A 23,619-nucleotide genomic window follows, 5' to 3' on the forward strand; every position below is an offset into this window, starting at 1 on the left:
GAGCTGGAACTGAACAGTAATACCAGTTAGGAGGGATGACTGAAAGCATGGCTGAATAGCTAGGTTTTCAGGTTGCTTGCAAAATCAGGAGAATTTCAGGGGCGCTGAAGTGGTGGAGCAGAGGGAGGTGAGGATGCATAGAAGACTAGAATTGGAGGATATGAGTTGAAATAATGGACTGAGATCTCTGAAGAAGTTGTGAGCTATAATTTCGTGGAATTGATCAATGGCATGTGCTTTGCCGCTATCTTGATGGTATGATGTTTTATCTGAAAGCCCTTCAAATTTTCTTTCATTGATAGACTTTGAAGATTGGTGTAATGTGTAATTGAATTAGTCAAAATTATTTTACAGGAGACCAGTCAGCATGATGTACAAGAATTAAACCGAATTCTCTTCAGTGCACTTGAAAGCTCTTTAGTCGGAACCTCTGGACATGACCTCATTAACAGACTGTACCACGGAATAGTCGTTAACAAGATTGTTTGTAAGGAGTGCGGCAATATTAGTGAAAGACAGGTATAAAACTGTTAATGTTTTTGAATCCTATATTATATCACTCTTGGCCTTCTCTGCTGTAAGAACTTCCCCAGCTTCTCCAGTCTCTCCACATTACTGAAGTCCCTCAACCCTAGTACCATTCCCAATAAAATCTCTTCTGCACCCTCTCTAAGAACTTTACATCCTTCTAAAGTATGGTGCCCAGAATTGAACACAGTACTTCAGTGGAGGTCTAATCAGATTTATACTTCCATTAATAAAGCAATGCATCCTATCTGCTTTTTCAACTGCTACCTTCAAAGATTTGTGTACATATGCACTCGGGTCTCAACCGTGGCTCAGTTGGTAGCACTATCGCCTCTGAGTCACATGAATCTGGGTTCAAGTCTTACTTCAAGGCTTGGGCACAAAAATCAAGGCTGACACTCCAGTTCAGGACTGAGGGAGTACTGCATGGCCGAGGCTGCCGTCTTTCAGATGAGATGTTAAACCGAGATCCCATCTGCTTGCCTAGGTGGATGTAAGAGATCCCAATGCACTATTTAAATGAGGTGCAGGGGAGTTAACCCCGGTATCTGATCAACATTTATCCCTCAATCAACATCACAAAAAATAGATTATCTGGTCATTATTGTTTTGTCGTGTGATCTAGGTCTGGCTGGGGTTCTTTGGGGCTTGTCTATTCTCCTAAAATAAGCTGCTTAAGACTGTAGTTTGTTAAAACCATTGCTCTTTATTTTCAGCTTTTAAAAGCATTCTAAGAACTCTGCACGAGGTTGGAAATTCTCTTCCCCAGATCTCTGTTACTCAATCATGTCTTATGGCATCATCATTACATCAGCATCATGTACTTCTGATGTTAACCCTTTAATCTGCATCTACCCCCAAGTCTTCATCCCAATTATATATATCCTCCTAAATCTCCCTCCAAAGCCTCTGACTTCACAGGGCTGATCTCGCAAGTGCCTTGACCAATCTCCCTGATCTTGTTCTGACCTCTTTCTGAGGTCAAGGACATTCTGCACTCCCTTCTGTCAGTATGAATGTCCTTCACCTGGGTGGCTGTAAAGCTTTCTCTTGTTTCTCCTTCTTCATCTCCATCAGGATCCGAATAATAAGCCCATGTTCCTATTGACTTTTTTTCCAAGGATATTAAGGCACTATGGTTTCTCTTTATAATTCCCTGCTCTGTCTCAATCCTGTATGATCTTAGTTGTGGAGCACTTCGATTATGGAGCCTTCTCTCTGTTAATCTTCTGCCCATACTCTCTCCCCAGGCTTCAGCACTGATAAGTCTCATGCTCTGCTTAAAAATTACGAGCCTGTTTGTTTCTCTGTTTTTCCTCATGTTGTTTTACCCTCATGGTTGTTCGAAGTGATATTGGGTTCTATTTTCTGTTGCCGAGTTGGAAGTTGCGTTCTCAAGCTCCTTCCCATTAACAGCTCTGATGGTGAGAAACCATTTTGTAGTGGTGAGGTTCAATAACTCAGAAGTGCTAGATTAAGGTCTTCATTCTTCTTCAGCAAATACTTGATGGTTCGTACACCTCTATCAGCTCCTCCATTTGCTTGAGGATAATGAAGTGAACTGGTTACATGAATAATTCAGTATTCCATTGCTAAATTTTGGAATAATTCATTAGCAAATTGCAGACCATTGCAGTGCTGACACTACAATGTCTAGAATGTCATATGTTGCATAAATTCTCTTCAGTGATTGAATGACTGCTTCTGCCGTGATGCTGTGCCATCTATTCACTTCAATCCACCTTGAGTAGTAATCAATGACAATAAAGAATATCCTTACATTAAAATCAAATAAATTCATTCACAGGCGTTCTCATGGCCTTGATGGAAAAGTAAATGGTGATAGTTCTTTTAGCACTTAGCTGTTCGAGGCACATGAAATCATTTCTTCTATAAAACAAGTAATGCCTGGTCACCAGATTGATTGCTGGGCTCTTGTACAACATTTTGGTATTCCTAAGTGACCTTGGTGAATTCTTTGAAGAATATCAAGCCAAAGTGCTCTCAGAATGACTATTCTTTCATTGAATACTAAGAAATTTTCAATACCAAGAGATTATCAATGTAGCTTGAGAATTTTTTGCATACCCATGTGGCTGCCAGTGCACCCTTTTGAACTGTGGCATACCTTTTTTCTGTTTCTGTGGGTGACCTTGAGGTGTAGTAAACTGGTCTACATTTACCATCTCTCTGCATTTGAAATAATACTGCCCTAAGACCTGTAGATGATGAATCTGCTGCTATGGCCAGTAGTCTTGGGTCATAATGTGCAAAAATTTCAGAGGATATCAAAAGATGTTTGATTTTCTCGAAAGCATTTTGTTGATTCACATTCCAGTACCACTGTTGACCCTGTTGCAACAGCTGTCTCAGAAACTCATTGACCTCTACCAAACTTGGTAGGAACTTGTCTACTTGATTGACCCATCCTGAGGAATCTTTGAAGCTCTGTAATGTTCCTGTGTTGTGGAAACTCTCTGATTACCTTTGTTTTTGTAGATTGACTGTTATTCCCGTGGCTTGTATGATGTGACCTAGAAATTTGATCATAGGTTTGGCAAACACTAATTTCTCATTCATTGTTAGACCTGCATCCTGTAAGACACTCCGTCCGGACTGCTGTAACTCTGCGGTCGTGCTCTTCTTTCGTGGAGCTATGTACAAGTGTGTCGTCCATGTGGCATTTAACTTCTAGGGTATCAGGCAAATTTCTGAAGTGGACGCTATTCCAAATGATAATCTGTTAAAGCAATAACGACTGAATGGCATTATAAAAGTGGTCGGCAGTATGGATTCTTTGTCCAGAGGCAACTGTCAAAATCTGCTGTTTCCATCTAGTGAATGGGCTACTCTTGGCTAGTTTGGCAAGACTCATCAACTGAGGCCATTGGGTGGTTCTCAAGTGCCACTGATTTGTATAGCTGAGTTAAATCCATGCAAACTCTTATAGAACCGATTGGCTTTGGGACTTTGCCCATTCCTGAACACCATTTTGTTGGCATGTTTACTGGTGAGTGAATCCCTTAACGTAGCATGTTCTCAATTTCTTTCTTGACCCTGCCTTAGTGTGAGTGAGGGACTTTCTTCGGTGTGAAGAGGTTTAACAGCAGCTTGTAGGGTAATATGGTACTCAATTCTTTAGTTTTCCCAGGCCTGTAAATAATCTTGGAAATCCGTTCCAGAACATATTGCTGTAATGCTCATCAGCAACTTCATGTACTTTATAGATTAGCTTCAATTTTTAAGCCTTCCTGATCTGCTTAGTAAAGAACGTTCTTGATTCTGGATGATATAGAGAGGTTCAGTGATTTCACTTTCTTTATACTTCAACTTTGCCATGAGTTGGCCTTTGACTTTCAATGGACTTGGACCCTGTATTTTGATAGGTGACGGATGTAATATAATCTGCTTGAGCCATTTTTGCCAAATAGGACAGAAACTCCTGCCCGTGTCATAATTTAGACTCTGAGGTGTCCATTCACTTCAAGTTTAATACTCTAGTATTTAGTTTCTGTTTCATTTACTTCCCCTAGGAAATGATTACCTTTTTCTGTAGTTCTTCCACTTTTTGTATGTGGTTTGGCTTTAATATTTTTCCCTCCTCTTATAGGTTGTCAGCGATCTCAAGTGACAGTTTTAAAATGGCCTATTTTTCCACAGTTGTGGCTCTCTGTGCCCCCGTGCTGGACATTCTTCTCTCTTGTGCAGTTTGTTCTTGCCACCGAGTACACTTCAAGATGGCAGTTGGCGCGTTTTACCCTGTTTTGACAGGCTTTGGCGCGCTTTCCCACTAATAGCCTACAAACTGATCTCACTTGATCTTTTCTTCATCTTCTCCATGAACAAGTGCCCAATTTTGTTTTTTGAGCTCAGTTTGCCTTGCAGTTTGTACCACCTTGACTAGGGTTCCCTCTCTTGTCTGTGAGAGATCTGAGAATGCTTCATCTATGACCCCAACTGCTTTTTGTTCACAAATCAACTCATCCTTTAAGATTCTGTAATTGCAATTCCTTGCCAACCTGTACAGATTGTTGATGAACAAATCAATGCTTTCTACTGGTCCTTGTTTTCTCTTGTTAAACTTCTCCGAACGTTGAAATAGGAATCAAATGCTTGCAGGACTTCTTCATAAGAAGCTGAAGTCTCATCAATTCCCTGCCCTGCAATGACATCAGCAATAGGTCCAACTGCATAGAGTAATGTATCGATCTGATCCTTTTGATATTTTATGCGCAAACCAGAAGCAGTTCTATGTCTGTAAACTTCTTTCTCCAGCTGTCCCAGTGCTGATCCTGTTGTAAGCCTTCAACGTTTCGGAATGGTTCTGAGAGTGGTAGTGTGGATTCCATGCTTGTGACAGGCCCTGGACTTGTTGCTGTTCCACTGGTGTTGCTTGTTGATTCTGGTCTGTGCTCACTGCTGTCTGGACTCTGGTCTGTGTACCTCTGCTGTACCCACGATACTCCAATTTTTTGGTATCTTGAATTCGTTCTTTTCAACCTCTGTCAAGGATCCCTAAAATTTGCCAGGTCTTTAGCTGCTGCTTGAAGCTTTTTCTGGATCTTTTGCTTGCTGTCCACTGTCACGTCACCATGTATGTTCGTGGGCCTGTCGTGTTCGTGTGTTTGGGGCCTGTCTATTCTCTCACAGTAAGCTGCTTGAGACTGTAATTTGTTGCTCCTTTATTTACAGCTTCTGTATACATTCTAAGAACTCTGTACGAGGTTGGAACTTCTCCCTTCAGATCTCTGTTACTGAGTCATGTGTTATTACATCATTACATCAGCATTAGGTGCTTCTGATGTTACCCTTTCAATCTACAGTGATCACATTGCTGTTTGTTGGAGTTTGCTACGTGCATATTGGCTGCTGCATTTCCTACATTAGGACAGTGAATACAATTCAAAAGTCCTTCATTGGCTGTAAATCACCTTGAGACATCCTGTGGTTGTAAAAAACGCAATATGAATGCAATTCATTCTTTCTTTTCACTTCTCCTGCATCCCCTTTTAAAATTGTATCATTTAGTTCATATTGCCTCATGTCATTCTTTCAAAGAAGTGGATAACTTCAAACATCTCTATATTTAAATTTTATCTGCTATGTGCCTGCTGTTTTCACCAGTCTATCTTTGCCCTCTGTAGCTTGTTACTATCTCCCTTATTGTTTACTACGTTTGAGTTTTGTATCATCTGCAAATTTTGAAATTATGCCCTAAATATGTTAGAAAAACTGACTCCTTTCCCAGAACATTTAGCATGTTGAATAGACACTGACCCCATAAAGGCCTATAAATAGATAAGCAAGATGGTGAAAAGGCATGAGAAAGTGCAAATGCAGGAGCAAATTTGAAACTACTGGAAACATAGGTCATTCATGTTCTTAAATTTGAAAAGGGAGGCGGATGCCCTTATCTCACATCCTCTACCAGAACTGTGATCTGATGGACTACCACCCCCCTCCACCTCAGCACTGGTAGTGTGCATCCCCAGTCCCCTTCCTAGAAAATGGGGAATTTTCCTTGAGGTACAGCTTTGTGTCAGTCACAATCATTCAGCCCTGTATTGACACTGAAAGAGGCAAAATTTAACTTTATTTGCAACTTAGTACCATTTGCCACCAATTTAGTTATTTTTCTACCATTTGACATAGTCATATATAAAGCATGCTTTCCTGTGTGTGTGTGTGTGTGTGTGTGTGTATATATAGATATTTATCATCTATAATATGCATCTTGGTTTTGGTCCATTTTCCATTGCAAAGTGGAGTGCTGTATTGTTTTCATAAAATATGAACTTGGCCCATGTTTTTATGAACAATGGTGTGTTACATTTAAAAAAAAACTTATGGTACACTATAAGCCACTGTAGATGATCAATAGTGCGCCATGACAAAGCTATTCTGTGCCATAAATCTGCTAAAATTGCTCGTTTTAACTATTGAAACCTCACTTGGAATATTTAAGCCATCTCATATCTGCAAACAATGATTTACAAGTAATATAGGAATGCATTTCAGCATTGAGCTGAATCTGCATTTTGTCATAATTGGGATAAAGTTGCTGCAAGCATTATTCCGTGTGACTGATCTAGCAGGGTAGCACTGACTCTTATATTGAGCACTAAACTCTAGTAGAATGCTGGAGAGAAAAATCACAATGAATGTTGAAGTAAAAATTTTCCATGTGAGGTTGTCCATTTTGGTGGGCAGAATGTTATTTAAGTGGAGAGATACGGCAGAATGTGCAGCACAGAGGGATCTGGGTGTCCTCATACATGAATCTCAAAATGTTAATATTCAGGTACAGCGAGCCATTATAGTGGCGGAATTTGGTGGAATTCTGACTTCTGGATAATGGAATTCAGCCTTTTTAAATTTTTTTTCTCTGACCTCTGTCTCCCCTTGGCTGCTGCTGCTTCCAGTGTGGCCAAAGCCAGGAGGAGAGAGTCTCAAAGTACGGAAAATCCCCACCATATCGAGGCCAGGAGAAGGCCTGGGGGATGCAGCTACTCAACCTCCCATCAGCCCAGAACTGGCTGAAGCCACTCATCCCATCGGGAGGGCGTGCTCTCCTGCTGGCCGAAGGCAGGATTCAGCAGGTGGGAAGAACAGTGGATTGGAGGAAGGAGCTGTGGAGTCTTGGCTGGTTGTAGTGAATCAGCACCAATTTTCTAAACATCGTGACTCTGTCCTCTGCTTGTTGAATTACAGCAGCAAACAACAATAGCCATTGGAAAGTATTACCAAAAAGTGGAAAAATATCTCACACCTCAGCATGTGCTAGGATCAAAAGTCTATGGATTTTCAAGAATATGTATTGCCAAATTTCAGTTATGATGGCCTGTCCAAGGAGCCTGTGGTGCTCTAGGACAGCTTGAGTGTGTGTGTGTGTGGGTGGGGGGGGGAGGGGCGTTTGGGCAGAGAGGGTGCTGAGTGAGTGAGGTGGGAAGGAGGGGGTCAGGAGGAGGGGCAGCTGAGTGAGTGCAGGGAGGGGTTTTGAGAAGAGGCTTACTAGTGAGTGTGGGGAATAGGTTTGGGAAGGTGTATGTGGTGCGGGGAGAGAGGCTGATTACAATGTGTGGTGGGGATCGAGAGGCTTAACTGAATCTTCGGTCCCCAGGAATATGGGAAACTTGGCTGCAGCTTACATGAGTACGCAAAATAATACTTTTATAAAAAAAAGTCATTTATATGTTGATCATATAATATGCAAACTTTAATTATATACTGAATGATGCTGTCTTTTTGCCAGCAACTGGGGTCACATTAATTTTGAGATTTTTAAAAAAAATATTCATTCATGCGATGTGGGTGTTGCTGGCAAGGCCAACATTTGTTGCCCATCCTGAATTGCCTTTGAGAAGGTGGTAGTGAATTAAAATGGGACCACATTGGTAAATAGTTTGAGATGCACTGCTGTAGTCCTTTGCTTCACTTCTCATGTACATAGTGGACTTGTAAGGTCCCCTGACCTTACCGAATTTTTGGAACAAGACAAAAATCAACAATGATTTGGGTGAAAAAGTTAACAATTTATAATTATTGATTGAAAAAAAAACTCAACAATAAGTGATAATAGACTTCAATCTTTACTTTTTGAAGTTGCCTGGACACATGGTGTTGCCTTCGGTTTTCTCTGATGTTGTCTCTCTGATGTCTTCACTGGCTCCTCCTCCTGTGTGTCAAGGTCTCTACTTTTATACCCTCCTTTAAGTGCACTTAACCTCCTGCCTATGTGTGGTCTGGCTACCTGACCTCTTGACTATGTGTGGCCTGGCCAACTAACTCCAAACTCACTGGCGATCTTTTTGCTGATCATGTGATGCCAGGGTCTTTGTTTGGCGCCAAACCAGCTGGCAGCAACTTCCTCTGGAAAGTGCACATTTTTAAAAAAACATTAACCCTTTAGCTCCCTCATACCTGCAAACAACGCAGTCAAATACTATTATAATTCAGAACTTTTCCATAAATACTACAAACAAGATATTAATCAGAACACCTTCACAAATGAATTAAGCTAAATATTTATAACTTATTGCAGATTTCATCCTGTATTATATGCACTCACTGCATTGACTGCTGAAATCGCTTTGGTGATTTGATGTAATTTTTTTATTAATTCATGGGATGTGAGCGTCGCTGGCTAGGCTAGCATTTTATTACTCATGAGAAGGTGGTGGTGAGCTGTGGACCAAATGCATTGGTCCACAGTCTTAATGGTAATAAAAGGTAAACAAAGGGAAAACTAATGTTTTTACCCACTTGAACTCTTAATAATTCCACTCATTTCAAGTAATTTAAGTGCATTTGCATTTCACTGCAAATCATTAAAAGTGCTAGAATTACATGATTCCTGTTACAGAATATTTTCAGACCTTTTTATCTTCGGCTACTCTCATCCCTGTAATTAGGAAGGCAAATAGAATGTTGGCCTTTTTTGCAAGAGGGATGGAGTATAAAAGTAGACAAGTCTTGTTACAATTGTACAGGGCGTTGGGGAGTCTACACCTGGAGTACTACATATTGTTTTGGTTTCTTTATTTAAGGAGGTAGTTCAAAGGTGGTTCACAAGATTGATTCCTGGGATGCAGGGGTTGATTTATGAGGAAAGGTTGAGCAGGTTGGCCCTATACTCGTTAGAGTTTAGAAGAATGAGAGGTGATCTTATGCACAGATTTTGAGAGGGTTGGGCAGGCTAGATGCTGAGAATATTTCCCCTCATGAGGGAATCTAGAATTAGAGGGCACAGTTTAGATATAGGTGGTCTTCTATTTAAGATTGAGATGAGGAGGAAAGTTTTTCTCTGAGGATTGTTAATCTTTGAAATTCTCTGCTCCAGAGAACAGTAGAGACTTGTCATTGATATATTCAAGGAAAATATTCCTGAGGTTCAGCTAAATGCACCCTAGGAAATTAGATACATTACACATGCACAAATTGCCTTCAGAATCACAGCTCTGGATGGGAATATGAACTCTAAACCAAGGTTTCTGATAGAGAAGGAGGCCATCAAACAAAACTCTTAATGAAGATATTAAAATATAGTAAAGCCAGTTCAATGTATAAGTGTAAATGCATCATGCAACAGAGTCAAAGGTAATGCGGGGCAGGCAGGAAAGTGGAATTAAGGCCACAATTAGATCAGCCATGATCTTATTAAATGTGGTGGAGCAGGCTTGAGGGGCTGAATGGCCTACTCCTGCTCCTATTTCCTATATGTTAGCATTGCAATGAAGTCAGGCCTGCTGCACAACAGAAGCTCTAAGTGCTCGTCGGCAGGGATAAAAGCCAACATTTTACCTTTTTTTTTTTTTACACAGCTCTACCTTTCCATCATTTTTCTTGATTGCATTGGATACACAGCTCAGAAACAGGCCATTCAGCCCAACTAATCCATGATGTTTATGCTCCATTTGAGCCGCCTTCTGTCTTTTCTCACCTAAGTTTATCATCATGACCATCTATTTCCTTCTCCCTCAAATGATTGTCTTGCTTCCTTGAGTGTTTCAATTCTCTCAACACTATTTATCTGAGCTGAAGTCCTGCATATGTTAGTCACAATAAGAGGTTGTGGTGGAAGAATTAATCCATGCTGGTCTTTTGGTTAAAGCTGGTTTATTTTCAAGACAACTCCTGTGTTACTAACTTCCTAGTAGCTTCTACACAAAGTGTTCCAGCAGTACCTTTTCATTCTATTTAGATGGAATAATTAATGCCCAACACCTGTTTAACTAGCAATTGGTTTTAACAAGGTGATTGCTATATTCCAACACATTTAATAATTTCTTAGAGCAGGCACTTCTTTTGGTAAACAGTCTTGGTAGTTGGTGACTTGTGTCAACCCATTTTATCTTTGAGATCTGTTTTCTCTAACATCTTTTATGCTGGCTAGGTCTATTTGTAGCCTTTTTTTCAGTGACACTTCATGGAATGAACGTTGTACCAAGGAGACCAGTCATCAACAGAATATTCTATGGGCAAACTTTTCCCACATTGCCCCTTGTATAATATTTCTGTCAATATATTGGATAAGTAAACTCCCATATCTAATGCTTCTACCAAGGCTAACGTTTCAGCAGCTAAGGTGCTTTTCGTTACCCTTTTTATTTTCTTGGCCTCCCAAGCCAGTGGGCAACATTTATCATCCTTTCCCTCCAAGAATATGATGAACCCTGGTGTGCTAGAGTACCTGTCTGGAAGATTGACATGTGAAGCATCACTAAAAATGACCAATCTCATATCTTCTGGATCACCCAAGGCTGGAAACTTGAGCACACATCTCTCAGAATTCAATTGTTTATTTATTTAGTTTTTTTTAAGTGTTTTATTTGCTCTCAGAACTTGCTCAACTATAGCATGTTTCATCATGGTACTCAGCTCCAACACATCATAACTAGCATCAGGCCCAGTCTGAGTACATAACCAGTTCAACTGCCCAATCAAACCTCTCAACTGTTCCATTTCTTTCTTGGTAGCAGGATCCTCTTTGTGAGGGTCTACCACGGGTTATTGGGATATAATTAACATATTCTAGATAAGATTGTTGATTTAATGTCACTCTTAACTTGCTTTGCTTAATGTCTAAACCTATGTATTTAAAGGCCCCAGAAGCCTGACTGCCAACCTGGAATTTATCTTCTCGATTACCCATTGTTCAAATTCTACAGATACACACAGCCCCCCCCCCCCCCACACACACACACACGCACGCACGCACGCACGCACGCACACGAAATTATCAACATGCATGATAAAGATTCCAGCTAGTTTCTCCTTATGGTACCAGTAGAACATCGCAGGGTCTGCCTTTAACTGAATGCAACCTCTCTTCAACAGGACAGACCTCACAGAAACATACCATACTCTTGATGCATCATTCAACCCATAAACACACTTATTCAATTTCCATAGCTTTCCTTCTACATCCCCGGCTTCTTTGGGTTGTTTCAAAAAATAAATTTCCCTTTGGAACTTCCCTGTAAAAACGCAGTCTTTATATCAATCGATTTGCACTCCCAGGAATTGGATGCCAAAATAGCTAAAAAAATCTTCAAACTCATTTTCCCTGCAGTAGGTGAGTCCATTCTGACATCCTGATCTCGTAGTCTCTCTTCAAAATCTCGGGCTACTAATCTCGCTTTGGCCTTATATGTGCCATCTGGGAGTACCTTTTCTGTACAGATCCACCTGTGAGATAAAGCTGGCTGCCCTGTGTCAGGTATTTCAGAATATACCCCAAATTCCTTTCAACTTTGAATCTTTCTGTTTGGCTTCCTTTCAACTTGCTTTCCAATTTATTAGCAGCTACTAGAATCTCTCGGTCATAAGGACTCTACTTCTATTGAGATTGTCCTCTAGTCCTCCTTGTTAAGCTACGGCCTCTACTCTCATTCCTCTCCCTTTCTGGACTGCTACTATATGATCGTCCTCCCATGAGAACAGAACATCGTTCACAAGTCAGTGTTTTTTTCCCTCTGATCACGACCAATTTCTGGTCCACTGTCAGAACTCATACTGCGCTTTCTGGGTTTCCACATCTTTACCTCGGTTTACCAATTGATAGGTCTTGTCTCCTGTCCTTCATCCTGCACATTGAGCCAATGTTTGTATTTACCAGTGGTCTTACCTGTTCTTCCTATGATAGTGGCATCCCTCCACACACTGGTCCCTTCTGGCATGCATGTTACCTTTGTTCCTACTTTGGGTAGTTGCCCTTTTGGATGCATAGCGTTATCTTGTACCTCAGTATTACGTTGTTCATAGTCAGTCAACCCTGTATCTGCTGTCATCTGCTCATAACTACGCAGTGTATGTGAAGTGCATGGTGCCTCCTCGCGTTCTATGTCCTGTTCAGAACCTGTAAAGGTACAGTCAGTACCAATTAACAGTGAAGAATGCACCCTAACAGTTTGATTGCCCTGTTGCACAATTACTACTTTTCCATCACTCCCTATAACCTTGCCAGATCCTTTCCACTCTTTTTGGCCTTCCCTTTTATAATACGGTGTCACCTTGTCTAAATTGTATTCCTGATGATCTTATGTGGTGCCATAGGGCCTGCTGAATTTTCTCCAAAACCTCAGCTTTAATGAAAGTTTTTCTGCCCGCATGCAAAGCGTTCAGATGAGCAGAAAAAAAGTGGAGCTAATGCTAGCCCCTTCTAGAGCAGGGAGAGCATCTGACAACACTGAAGATAACTTTGAATTAACTCCGTACACCAATTGAAAGGGACTGTAACCCCAAACCATTTGTAGAGAGTTCTTTGCGTGCACCGCCCATGCTAGCGCTGTTTGCAATTTACAATCCGGTTGATCAGCTAATATTTTATGTAACATGTCATTTATTACCTCATGGTTTTTTTTTTTTACAAAGACCATTACTAAACAGGCTCTCGGCTGCATTGTGCATAACTACGATGTTTAAATTTTCGCACATATCGCGAAATTCCTCATTGGCGAATTCCCCACCATTATCTGTGAGGAACTTCGTTAGTGTTCATAATCCTGTTCCTACCCATTTCTCCATGACCTTATGGACAATGGTTCTTCTATCTTTACTATGTACCACAGTGGATAGACTAAATCTGGTTGACATATCTATAAAGTGTAGTTAAAAAAAACCCTAATCCTTGTCCCAAATTTTCAAGCCCATTGCCACTGCGTCATTAAACTCCTTGGCTAGTGGCAAGCTCACAACAGGCCGCGGTGCTGTCTTGCAATATTTAAGGCAAATTTCACACTGAGCAGTGATTTGTTCAATAAGATCATCATATCCTTTATCGACCACTCCTGCATCCCAAAGTAGAGTCTTCAGTTTGTGGTGCCAGATGTGCAAACTGTCTATGTAATTTCCAAATGATCTTTTTGTCCACCAAATTCTCATTCTCAGCAGTTAACAAAACTTTATGAACTTTTTGATGAGAAACCTCTGGCCTCCTTAGTGGCAAGCAGTAATGGCCTGAGCGAGTAAAATGTCGATCTGCATTTTTTCCAAACATGACTGCTCTATGAATCTTAATATCTAGTGTCATCTGAGCCGCTTTCATCACAGATCGACTCAACAATAGCGGTATCTCACTATAAACCACATCAGTACTGATAAACAGATTGATCCCTGCTATCTTACAAGGGAGGACCACCCGTTTGGAGGATGTTAATGTATTGTCATCCCCAAACCTGAAGCAGATAGAGCTTTCATACCCCTTGACCTTCCGCCGGTCTGCCTCATCGAGAGACTCCAGATAGCAGTCAAGCCAGCCCATGCCATACACTGTAGAAGTGCAACCACTGTTCAAAACTGCACAGTTGAAGGAATCTACCATCAAGATACTCATCACCGGATTCAAACTCAGTGATCAATACAATTCCATCACGGCAGTCACCATCATCATTTTCAGATGAATCCGTCTCATGGGTCACTTCAAAAACACGATTCCCTCGCTGTGGGCAGTTCATTGCATAATGGTTTTGGGAATCACACCAAAAACACCGATTAACCATTGCTTGTGTGTTTTTTGGGTTTAAACGTCTGCGGTTACCATCCCAGACACGCCTTTTGTCCCGACTCTCAAATTGGCTAGGGTTACAACCATTTTCAGACCTTTTGTCATTAACCCCATTTTTGTATTGGAATCTTCGTCTAATATTTGGTCGACTGGGAAATTAGGTCACTATTGAATCCTCTACCCTTTGTTTTACAGCATTGTTGTTCACATTTTGCTAAAAAGGTGGCAGGGAATGACTGTTTCCCCAGAAATTTTTTAGGGCAGCAGTCATTTGATCTAAGAGAGGTTCTTTCCCCTGGAACTGATCCCCTGTTAGTACTAAAAGACTATCAACATGGGAAATGCGAGCACAGTCCAGTAATTTTAAATGCCAATACCGATTCTGGAATTTCAGGTTCAAATCTCTGTAGTCTCCTGTACCATTTATTAAAATCCATGATATATTCTTCCATGGGCTAATCATCTGATTTCCTAAACCTATCGAAGATCGTCCAAGCTTCATACGCTTCCAATAACTCTCAATTTTTGGATAAGTCCTACAAAAAGGATATCAGATGGTTTAATCCTTCTTCATGATCCAAATCATCCACTTTCCACTCTGAAAATACTTCATTCTTTACCTTTCTTTTGGCTGGTAATGATAACGCCAAAGCCATACCTTGTTTCTTCCAGAGTGTAGCAGTAACCCGGGTCCACATTTCAACTTCAGCCTTCCATTGCTGATAAAGTTCAGAGTCAGAAAAAATTGGTGGATAGTCAAAGCTTGCGATTTTGCACCATCCTTCTGCTATTCTGTAACTTAAATTGTTAGCAACAGTACACTTCTTTTCCCTCAGAGGATTGAGGCAGAAATCTTCATATACAGCAATCAATCAGCAAAGCTTAAAGTTTACCCTCTGCTACCATGTTAGTCACAATAAGAGGTTGTGGTGGAAGAATTAATCCAGCTGGTCTTTTGGTTAAAGCTGGTTTATTTTCAAGACAACTCCTCAGTGCTAGTAGCTTCCACACACACACTGTTCCAGCTGTACTTTTTTATTCTATTTAGATGGGATAATTAATGCCCAACACCTGTTTAACTAGCAATTGGTTTTAACAAGGTGATTGACATATTAACACATGTGCCAAAACTTCTTACAGCTAAACAGCAGAAAGGCTGAAGCCAATGCCTGTGGATGCCATTATAAATTCCACTCTGACATTAAGTCTATTCCTGCCATTCGCAATTATGTTGCCAGGTTTGAACCTGAACTGAACTTTAAGCCCTGCATTCCATCATTAAGGCTGCTTACTTCAATCTCCGTAACAATTCTTGTCCTAGCCCTTACTTCCACACCTCTGCCACTGAAACCCTTGTACATATGGCATTGTCACCTCCAGACTCAAATAGTCTGGCACTTGTTGCTGGTCATCCATCTTCCACCTTGAACAAAATCCAAATCATCCTAAATTCTGCTCACTTATCCTGCCGACATTAATTCCCATTTTCAAATTGCTCCGACTTGCTGATCTACACAGTCTCTCTGGGATTGATAGATTTTTAAACAAAAACAAAAACAGAATTACCTGGAAAAACTCAGCAGGTCTGGCAGCATCGGCGGAGAAGAAAAGAGTTGACGTTTCGAGTCCTCATGACCCTTCAACAGAACTTGAGTTCGAGTCCAAGAAAGAGTTGAAATATAAGCTGGTTTAAGGTGTGTGTGTGGGGGGTGGAGAGAGAGAGAGAGAAGTGGAGTGGGGGTGTGGTTGTAGGGACAAACAAGCAGTGATAGAAGCAGATCATCAAAAGATGTCAACAACAATAGAACAAAAGAACACATAGGTGTTAAAGTTGGTGATATTATCTAAACGAATGTGCTAATTAAGAATGGATGGTAAGGCACTCAAGGTATAGCTCTAGTGGGGGTGGGGAGAGCATAAAAGATTTAAAAATTTTTTTTTTAAAAATAATGGAAATAGGTGGGAAAAGGAAAATCTATATAATTTATTGGAAAAAAAAAGGAAGGGGGAAACAGAAAGGGGGTGGGGGTGGGGGAGGGAGCTCACGACCTAAGGTTGTTGAATTCAGTATTCAGTCCGGAAGGCTGTAAAGTGCCTAGTCGGAAGATGAGGTGTTGTTCCTCCAGTTTGTGTTGGGCTTCACTGGAACAATGCAGCAAGAGATTTTTGTTGGACAAAGGTATTTAGGGTTATAGAACCAGGGTGAGTAAATGGAGTTGAGTAATTGGGAAGCCACGGTCTAATTGAATGGAACAGGCTCAAGAGCCTGAATAAATGATTTCTATTCCTATGTTTCTCTGCCTCTGAGCTCATGAAATTCAAAATACTACTTGTCTGTAAAACTCTCCATAGCATTGCTCCAATCCTACATCCACGCCCAAATGCTGTGTTCCTTTCATTCTGTTCTTCCCTTTGCTGCACCACTGTCAGAAGAGCCTTTTGTCATCATACTCCAATTTTCTATAACTCCCTCCCTAAAGATTTCTACTTTTCTAGAAATTAACCTCTTCAAAGTCTCTCACTTTGAACCAGCTTTCAGTCATCCCTCATAATCTCTGACTTCCTGATTTATTAACAATTTTCTTTACGTCTATTTGTGCCCCTCACCCCACACCAAACGCGTACACACCAACAGAGTTCCTGTGCAGTATTATTCTATGATTCTATTAAATATTACTTCTTAAACACCCTGGAATTTGAACCCATCACTTGCAGTTCAGCACAAAAATGTGAGAATCCAGGAGCCATCTTGGAAATATTACAACATTTTTTTTGTCTATCTGGTAGCGGGAGGATTAATTGAGCTTTCACAGCATTGGAATTTTAAAAATATAGAGAAAACTAATTTTAAATGCTGTAGCTAGGAGAGAGTGCTATGAATATTTTATAGACATGCAGTAATATTGGTTTCAAGATTGAAATTACGTTTTTTGCAGAGTTATTGGAAAAAATCATACTTGACACTTTCTTGGAACAATAACATCAATGACAATGCAACATGCCAAAGCTATTTACAGGCCTTTTCTCCCATTGTCTCTGCTGGCTCTTTACTGGAGTAAAATGTGGTGAAATCTATTCCCAACAAATCTGTGAAAATGATTTTTTAACTTTTCATGTGCCTCTTCTATTAATTTTTTAATATCTAAAACATAGTTACAAATAAAATTTTAAAAAATCAAATAATTGCATGATACATTTACATTTATACATTGAACTGGCTTTACTATCTTTTAGTGTCTTCATTAAGAGTTTTGTTTGACGGCCTCCTTCTCTATCAGAAACCTTGGTTGGGAGCTCACGTTCCTGCCCAGAGCTGTGACGTTCAAGGCAGTTTGTGCAAGTGTAATGTATCCAATTTCCTAGGGTACATTTAGCTAAACCTAGGGAATGTTTTTCTTTTAATTTTGCTCAACTTTTTAAAAATAATTTCAGGAAATGCTAGCGGTCAAACTGCTAAAGCTTTATTCGGGTAAAGTTGATATTCAGTGTTTTCTTTATACAGGGAGATTGTGTGCGTGCGCATGTGTCAGAGCAATGGTGGACTAATCCGGTTACACAGCTTTTGTAGCTTTTCGCTTTTAAGCTTTGGAAAGTATACTAAGCTGAGAGACAGGCAAATGAATCGAGTTTTGAAAGCAAATGGTAGCTCCTATTTATTATCTGCATTTTGTTGATAATTTAACAATGCAAGTATATTACTTATTTACAGTTATCGGACACAGAGGGAGAGAAACAGAAAGGGGAAGACATAGTGAGTGTCTTCTACTTAGAATGATTTTTAAAAATAAATTAGTTGAATTTAAGAGAATACATTTATCATCCACGTTTATTGATAGTATAATATTTACATTTTCTATCAGCTGTTGGATGTAGAAAGCCACACACACAAAATATATCGTGCCCAGTGTATTATGAACCTTCAGTCAATACTTCTAAAAACTAAACAAGCTATTAAAATGGCTGCTGCAAATCATGTGACCTTTGGCATTTGAGTTACAATCAGTATCAAGTCTCGGGCATATACTTAATTAAGTATGGATATTCACAACCATCTGGGGAATTCACACATCTCTTTGTTTAGAGATGGACCAAAGGAAAAGGATTGGAATTCCCAGACTGCCTAATTCCCAGCTTCATACTGAACAAAAGGAAAGATTGAAAATTGAAAAAAAAAAGAAAAAAATGGCAGAGATGGAAGTGAATGGGTCCTTTCACCATCCCATTGTATCATGATGGCTTTCCTCATCCATGGTGAACCTCAAGGGCACAGGTAGATAAGGTGGTTAAGAAGGCATATGGGATACTTGCTTTTATTAACCGAGGCATAGATTATAAAAGCAGGGAGGTTATGTTGGAGTTGTATACAACGCTAGTTAGGCCACAGCTGGAGTACTGTGTGCAGTTCTGGTCACCATACAATAGGAAGGATGTGACTGTACTGGAGAGGGTGCAGAAGAGATTCACCAGGATGTTGCCTGGGCTGGAGTGTTTTGGCTATGAGGAGAGACTGGATAGGCTAGGGTTGTTTTCCTTAAGAGCAGAGAAGGCTGAGAGGGGACCTGACAGAGGTATACAAAATTATGAAGGGCATAGATAGGGTAGATAGGAAGAAACTTTTCCCCTTAGAGGGGGTGTCAATAACCAGGAGGCAAAGATTCAAAGTAAGGGGCAGAAGGTTTAGAGGGGATTTGAGGATTTTTTTTTCACCCAGAGGGTGGTTGGAATCTGGAACTCACTGCCTGAGGGGATGGTAGAGGCAGGAACCCTCACAACGTTTAAGTAGTATTTAGATGAGCACTTGAAACGCCATAGCATACAGGGCTACAGGCCAAGTGCTTGGAAAATGGGATTAGAATAGATAGGTGCTTGATGGCCAGAACGGACACAATAGGCCAAAGGGCCTGTTTCTGTGCTGTATAACTCTGTCTATGACTATCAGTTTGTGTTTGCAGAATCCTTAGAAAGTATTCAATTGGAGGTAGTTCAGAGAAGTTTCACTAAGTTGATTCCTAGGATGAAGGGATTGTCTTATGAGGAAAAGTTGAGGTTGTGTCTATAGCCATAGGAGTTTAGAAGAATGAGAATTAACCTTGTTGAAACATATAAGATTCTGAGGGAACATGACAGATTAGATGTTGAGAGGATGATTCCCCTTGTGGGGAAATCTAGAACGAGGCAGCATAGTTTCAGAATAAGGGGTCCATCATTTAAGACTGAGATGAGGATTTTTTTCTGAGGGGCATGAATCCTTGGAATTCTCTGTTACTGAGAACTATGGAGGCTGAGGCATTAAATATATTCAAGACTGAGATGGATGGATTCTTGTACCATAGGGGAGTCAAGGGTTATATGGAACAAGCAGATTTGAGGTCAAGATCAGATCAGCATGATCCCATTGAATGGCAGAACAGGATCGAGGGACCAAATGATCTACTGCTATTTCCTATGTTCCTCTTCTAATGGGTCTATGTCCATCCTCTTCCCTCTCTTCAGATAGACTCTAAGAATCCACTAGTGAGCCAAACCTCACATTCCATTCTTAGTTTTGCCAAACCTATGGTTTGCATTTCACATATCTGCCAAATTCCCAAATTTCTTATCCACAGAGCTGACATGCCAAAGGACAAAGGTCTTTGATAGTGTCTTATTGTCAAATTTCAGTAGCCTCACGACTCCCACCTCAACTCTGCCCTAAGATCATTCCCCAGATTAGATGCTGAGAGGATGATTCCCCTTGTGGGGGAATCTAGAACTAGGCAGCATAGTTTCAGAATAAGGGGTCCACAAATGAAACTCCTCTTCTGCATCTTGCTCCTGCTAATACCAGGCATTTATTTCCAGATGGTACAACTTGCATACCATGTTATTCTCAGTTTTAAAAATGGTTGGAAATTAAAATGAAACATCAGTATACCAGTTGTGTACATTTTTTGCAGAATAAGGGACAAAATTGTAGAATTCAATCTCTAAAGCAGCAGTAAAAATCCAAAAATGCTGTTCAATAAGACAGAATTTGATTTAGTCAGACACAGTAAGTAGCCTTGACCCTGTGCTCAAGCATTGCATAAATCTCTCCATTCTTTGATAAAGCAGGCAATCCTTTGACTCTCAACAATGCAACAGGAGTTCTAATGCATATGTTATTAATAAACGATTAATAATAAGAGTTGTATCTGCCACACAGCACTGTTCCTGAGTCATAACTGAGTCAAGTTTTTATGTTGAACTGGCTTGGTGGTGGCACTCTCACCTCTGAACCAGAATGTAACCAGTTCAAGTTCCATTTGAGATCTTGTAGATTCACAGAATTGTTACAGCACAGAAGGAGACTGGTTGGCTCAATGTGTTTGTGCCAGCTCTCCGAATAAGCATTTTACCTTGTGCCATGCCCCCGCCTTCTCCCCGTAACCCTGCACATTCTTCCACTTCAGATAATAATCCAATTCCCTCTTCAATGCCTCAATTGAACTTGTCTCCACCTCACTCTCAGGCAGCACATTCCAGATCTTAACCGCTTCTGCTTGAAAACGTTTCCCTTCATGTCTCTATTGCTCTCTTTGCCAATTACCTTAAATCTGTGCCCTCTCACTCAATCTTTCCACCAATGGGAACAGTTTCTCCCTATCTACTCTACTGTACTCAGACCTCTCATGACTTTGAATGCCTCTATCAAATCTGCTCTCAATCTTCTCCCTCAGGGAAAGCAGTCCCAACTTCTCCAATCTATCTACGTAACTGACGTTCCTCATCCCTGAAATCATCATTTCAGCACTCCCTATAATGCCTTCACATCTTTCTTAAAATGTGACATCCAGAACTGGACACAATACTCCAGTTGAGGCCAAACCAGTGTTTTATACAAATTTAACATAACCTCCTTGCTTTAGTTCGCTGCAACATGATATATATTTTGAGAAAGGCTACTTTAAACCTTTTAAATGTTGTGATTTTAAAGCATAGACACAAAATAGTCTTTCTGGTAAGTTTAAATCAAAAGAATGGATAAATGTTTATTTACACAACACCTACTCCCTCAAACACACAGGCACATATACATACAAGAAAAGATGAGTTCTAGAGATGAAGCATGCATTTAGTTCACTAGCAGAATAACAAGAAAAGGTTACATATTCTTAGCCAGACCTTTAAGATGAACCAATGTTGTGGTCCAGAAAAGGTTTTCTTTCTTGGTCCTATGAAGACAATGGAGGTTGGAAGTTTCTGGGTTTTCATACAAAATTGTAGCCAAGTCTCTGTAGAGAAGAAGCATAATCTCGCAGGTGAAAACAAATTAGCCCTTCTTTTCACTGCTGAGATGACTGTTGTTGGTAGGGTTCCTTCCTTCCTTGCTGGGAGATGATCCCTCTGTGCTGTTGGTCCCAGACAACCTTGCTGGGTGCTCTTGTGGAGTTAAAAGTTCTCAACTCCCCTCAAGCTAGTTTTGATCATGTGATGGCAAGTTTTAGTGTCTCCCATTGCCCACATAATAGGTTGGAGCTGAGATGATTGATACACAATGGGGTGCTGGAGGGAGGGGCAGGGGGGAAATGATTGCTAACCCACCAATCATACTAGTCATGATTAGCTCAGAGAGACTTTGATGTTCCATCCTTGTGACCGTGAGGTCTGGCACCATTATCTGTTAAATTTCATCTATTGAGCTGGTGAGGGAAACCAGTTTAGACCTGGAAGACCCTTTTTCATTTTTAAGTAAATTCCCAGTCATGTTGTCTCTGTGTGTCCAGAAACCACAAACTGAAGTCACCTGACTTTCCGGCAGCCGTTTTGAGGGCACAATGTCCATTATTCCATGTTTCTTCCTTTTAAAGAAAATAATAGTCCACTGCCCAATTATATTTCCAGTCATGATTTGACTGTCACAACTCTATGCTCCTGTTATTAAAGCCAAGGATACTGTATGTTTTATTAACACTCTCTCAATCTGTCCTGCCACTTTCACTGATTTATGCACATATACACCCAGCTCCCTCTGCTCCTGCATCCCTTTTAGAATTGTATTCTTTATTTTACATTGCCTTGTTGTGTTCTTCCTACCAAGATGAATCATTTTGCATTTCTCTGCATTGAACTTCATCTACTTGGCTGCCCATTCTACCAATTTGTCTATGTCTTTTTGAAGTTCTACACTATCCTTCTCAGTTCACAACGCTATCAAGTTTCCTTCAGATTACCTAAGATGATTTAACTGAGGGAGTGCTGCATTTGTGGAAGTGCCATCATTTGAATGAGGCCTCTATGTGGACCTAGCAGATCTCTCAATACTATTTGAAGAATAACAGGGAAAGTCATGTGGTGCCTTTATGTTAACCTTTATGCTTTAGCCAACACATTAAAATAGATTGTCTGATCATTTATCACTTTGCTGTCCCCAGTTGGCTGCCACATTTACAAAACAATAATAACCTCACTTGAAAAAGTACTAATTATGTCTAATGTGAATCTGTGTATAAGCATTTATGATGGAATGTCTTAAACAAACAGCTGCCTGACAAAAATGTGGTTCCAATTTCTGCTTTTTAGTTGATGTGATGTGAGTACTATATTTCTAGCCCAGCCATTGCTTGCAACCAATCATTTGCTTCCATGCTACTTCCAAAATTGCGTTCCAGGCCATGATTCTCCCGCTGTTTCTGAGGCAGAAAATCCCCACTCTTTCCGAGCTTCTGTGTTCCCACTCCTAAACATGAGCTCCATGTCCTTCTGAGCTTGAGCCCCTTTGTCACTTCAATGCTCAAGCCCCTTTATTGCTTCCAAAGCAAAGCCCCGTTAATTGCTTCCTTCAAACTGGAGCTTACGTGCAGGTCCTGGTCCCATCTATCCTTCTCCTCAACTCATGCCATGTCCATTCCCACAATGGCAATAAGACATTAAATAAGAAAGCTCAATTTCCAGCTCCTGGATAGTTTGACTAATTCTTGTATTTATCATTATTTTTGTTTTTGGCTTGCATGTAATTTGTTCCCATCGTTCTCCCTTTTCTAACTTGCTCCCATTGCCTCTATTATGGGTACCATCGGTTTAATTGGCAGGAGGATTTCCTGGACTTGACTGTGGCTGTGAAGGGTGTCAGTGGACTGGAAGAAGCTCTGTGTACCTTCTATGTTGAAGAAGAAGATTTTGATAATGATAACCTCTACCAGTGTGGAAGATGTGAGAAACTGGTTAAAGCAACGAAGGTAAGCTTGTCCCATGGTCTGCAAAGTGTTTTATCTTGAGATCCTGCATAGTCATAGATCATAGACTGCATTCCCAAATATAAATGGACTGACAATATCAAAAATAAATTTTGCACCCTGTCAGAAGTTAGTATTTTGTATCTATTGTTCTAAAATTGGAGAAATATTAATGTGTCTTGAAAAGTCCTTCATTGGAAAACTGCCAGGACCACTCGGATATGATGGGGGCAATTTCAACCTAATTTGCCAGGTGGGAAACCTACGGGATCCGGTGGAATGATGACTTTAACCAGTACATACGAACATACCCAATACTACTCATTGACTTCAATGGGGAGTAAAATTGAGCGGGGTGGAAAACCAACATTGCATCCATTCCTGCCAGTTTTC

At 40.5% G+C, this 23,619-nt stretch overlaps 1 protein-coding gene across 2 annotated transcripts in view; it reads left to right on the forward strand.

Annotated features, from left to right (window-relative positions):
• Positions 1 to 23,619, forward strand: part of usp40 (ubiquitin specific peptidase 40) — a 149,338-nt gene that overhangs the window by 31,292 nt on the left and 94,427 nt on the right. For both annotated transcript variants that reach the window (XM_041200781.1, XM_041200780.1), the window contains exons 5-6: positions 355 to 519; positions 23,083 to 23,229. In XM_041200781.1, the coding sequence (XP_041056715.1) occupies positions 355 to 519; positions 23,083 to 23,229 (312 nt within the window). The remainder of the gene's footprint in view (positions 1 to 354; positions 520 to 23,082; positions 23,230 to 23,619) is intronic.

This window comes from Carcharodon carcharias, chromosome 12 (assembly GCF_017639515.1).
Source record: "Carcharodon carcharias isolate sCarCar2 chromosome 12, sCarCar2.pri, whole genome shotgun sequence".
NCBI lineage: Eukaryota > Metazoa > Chordata > Chondrichthyes > Lamniformes > Lamnidae > Carcharodon > Carcharodon carcharias.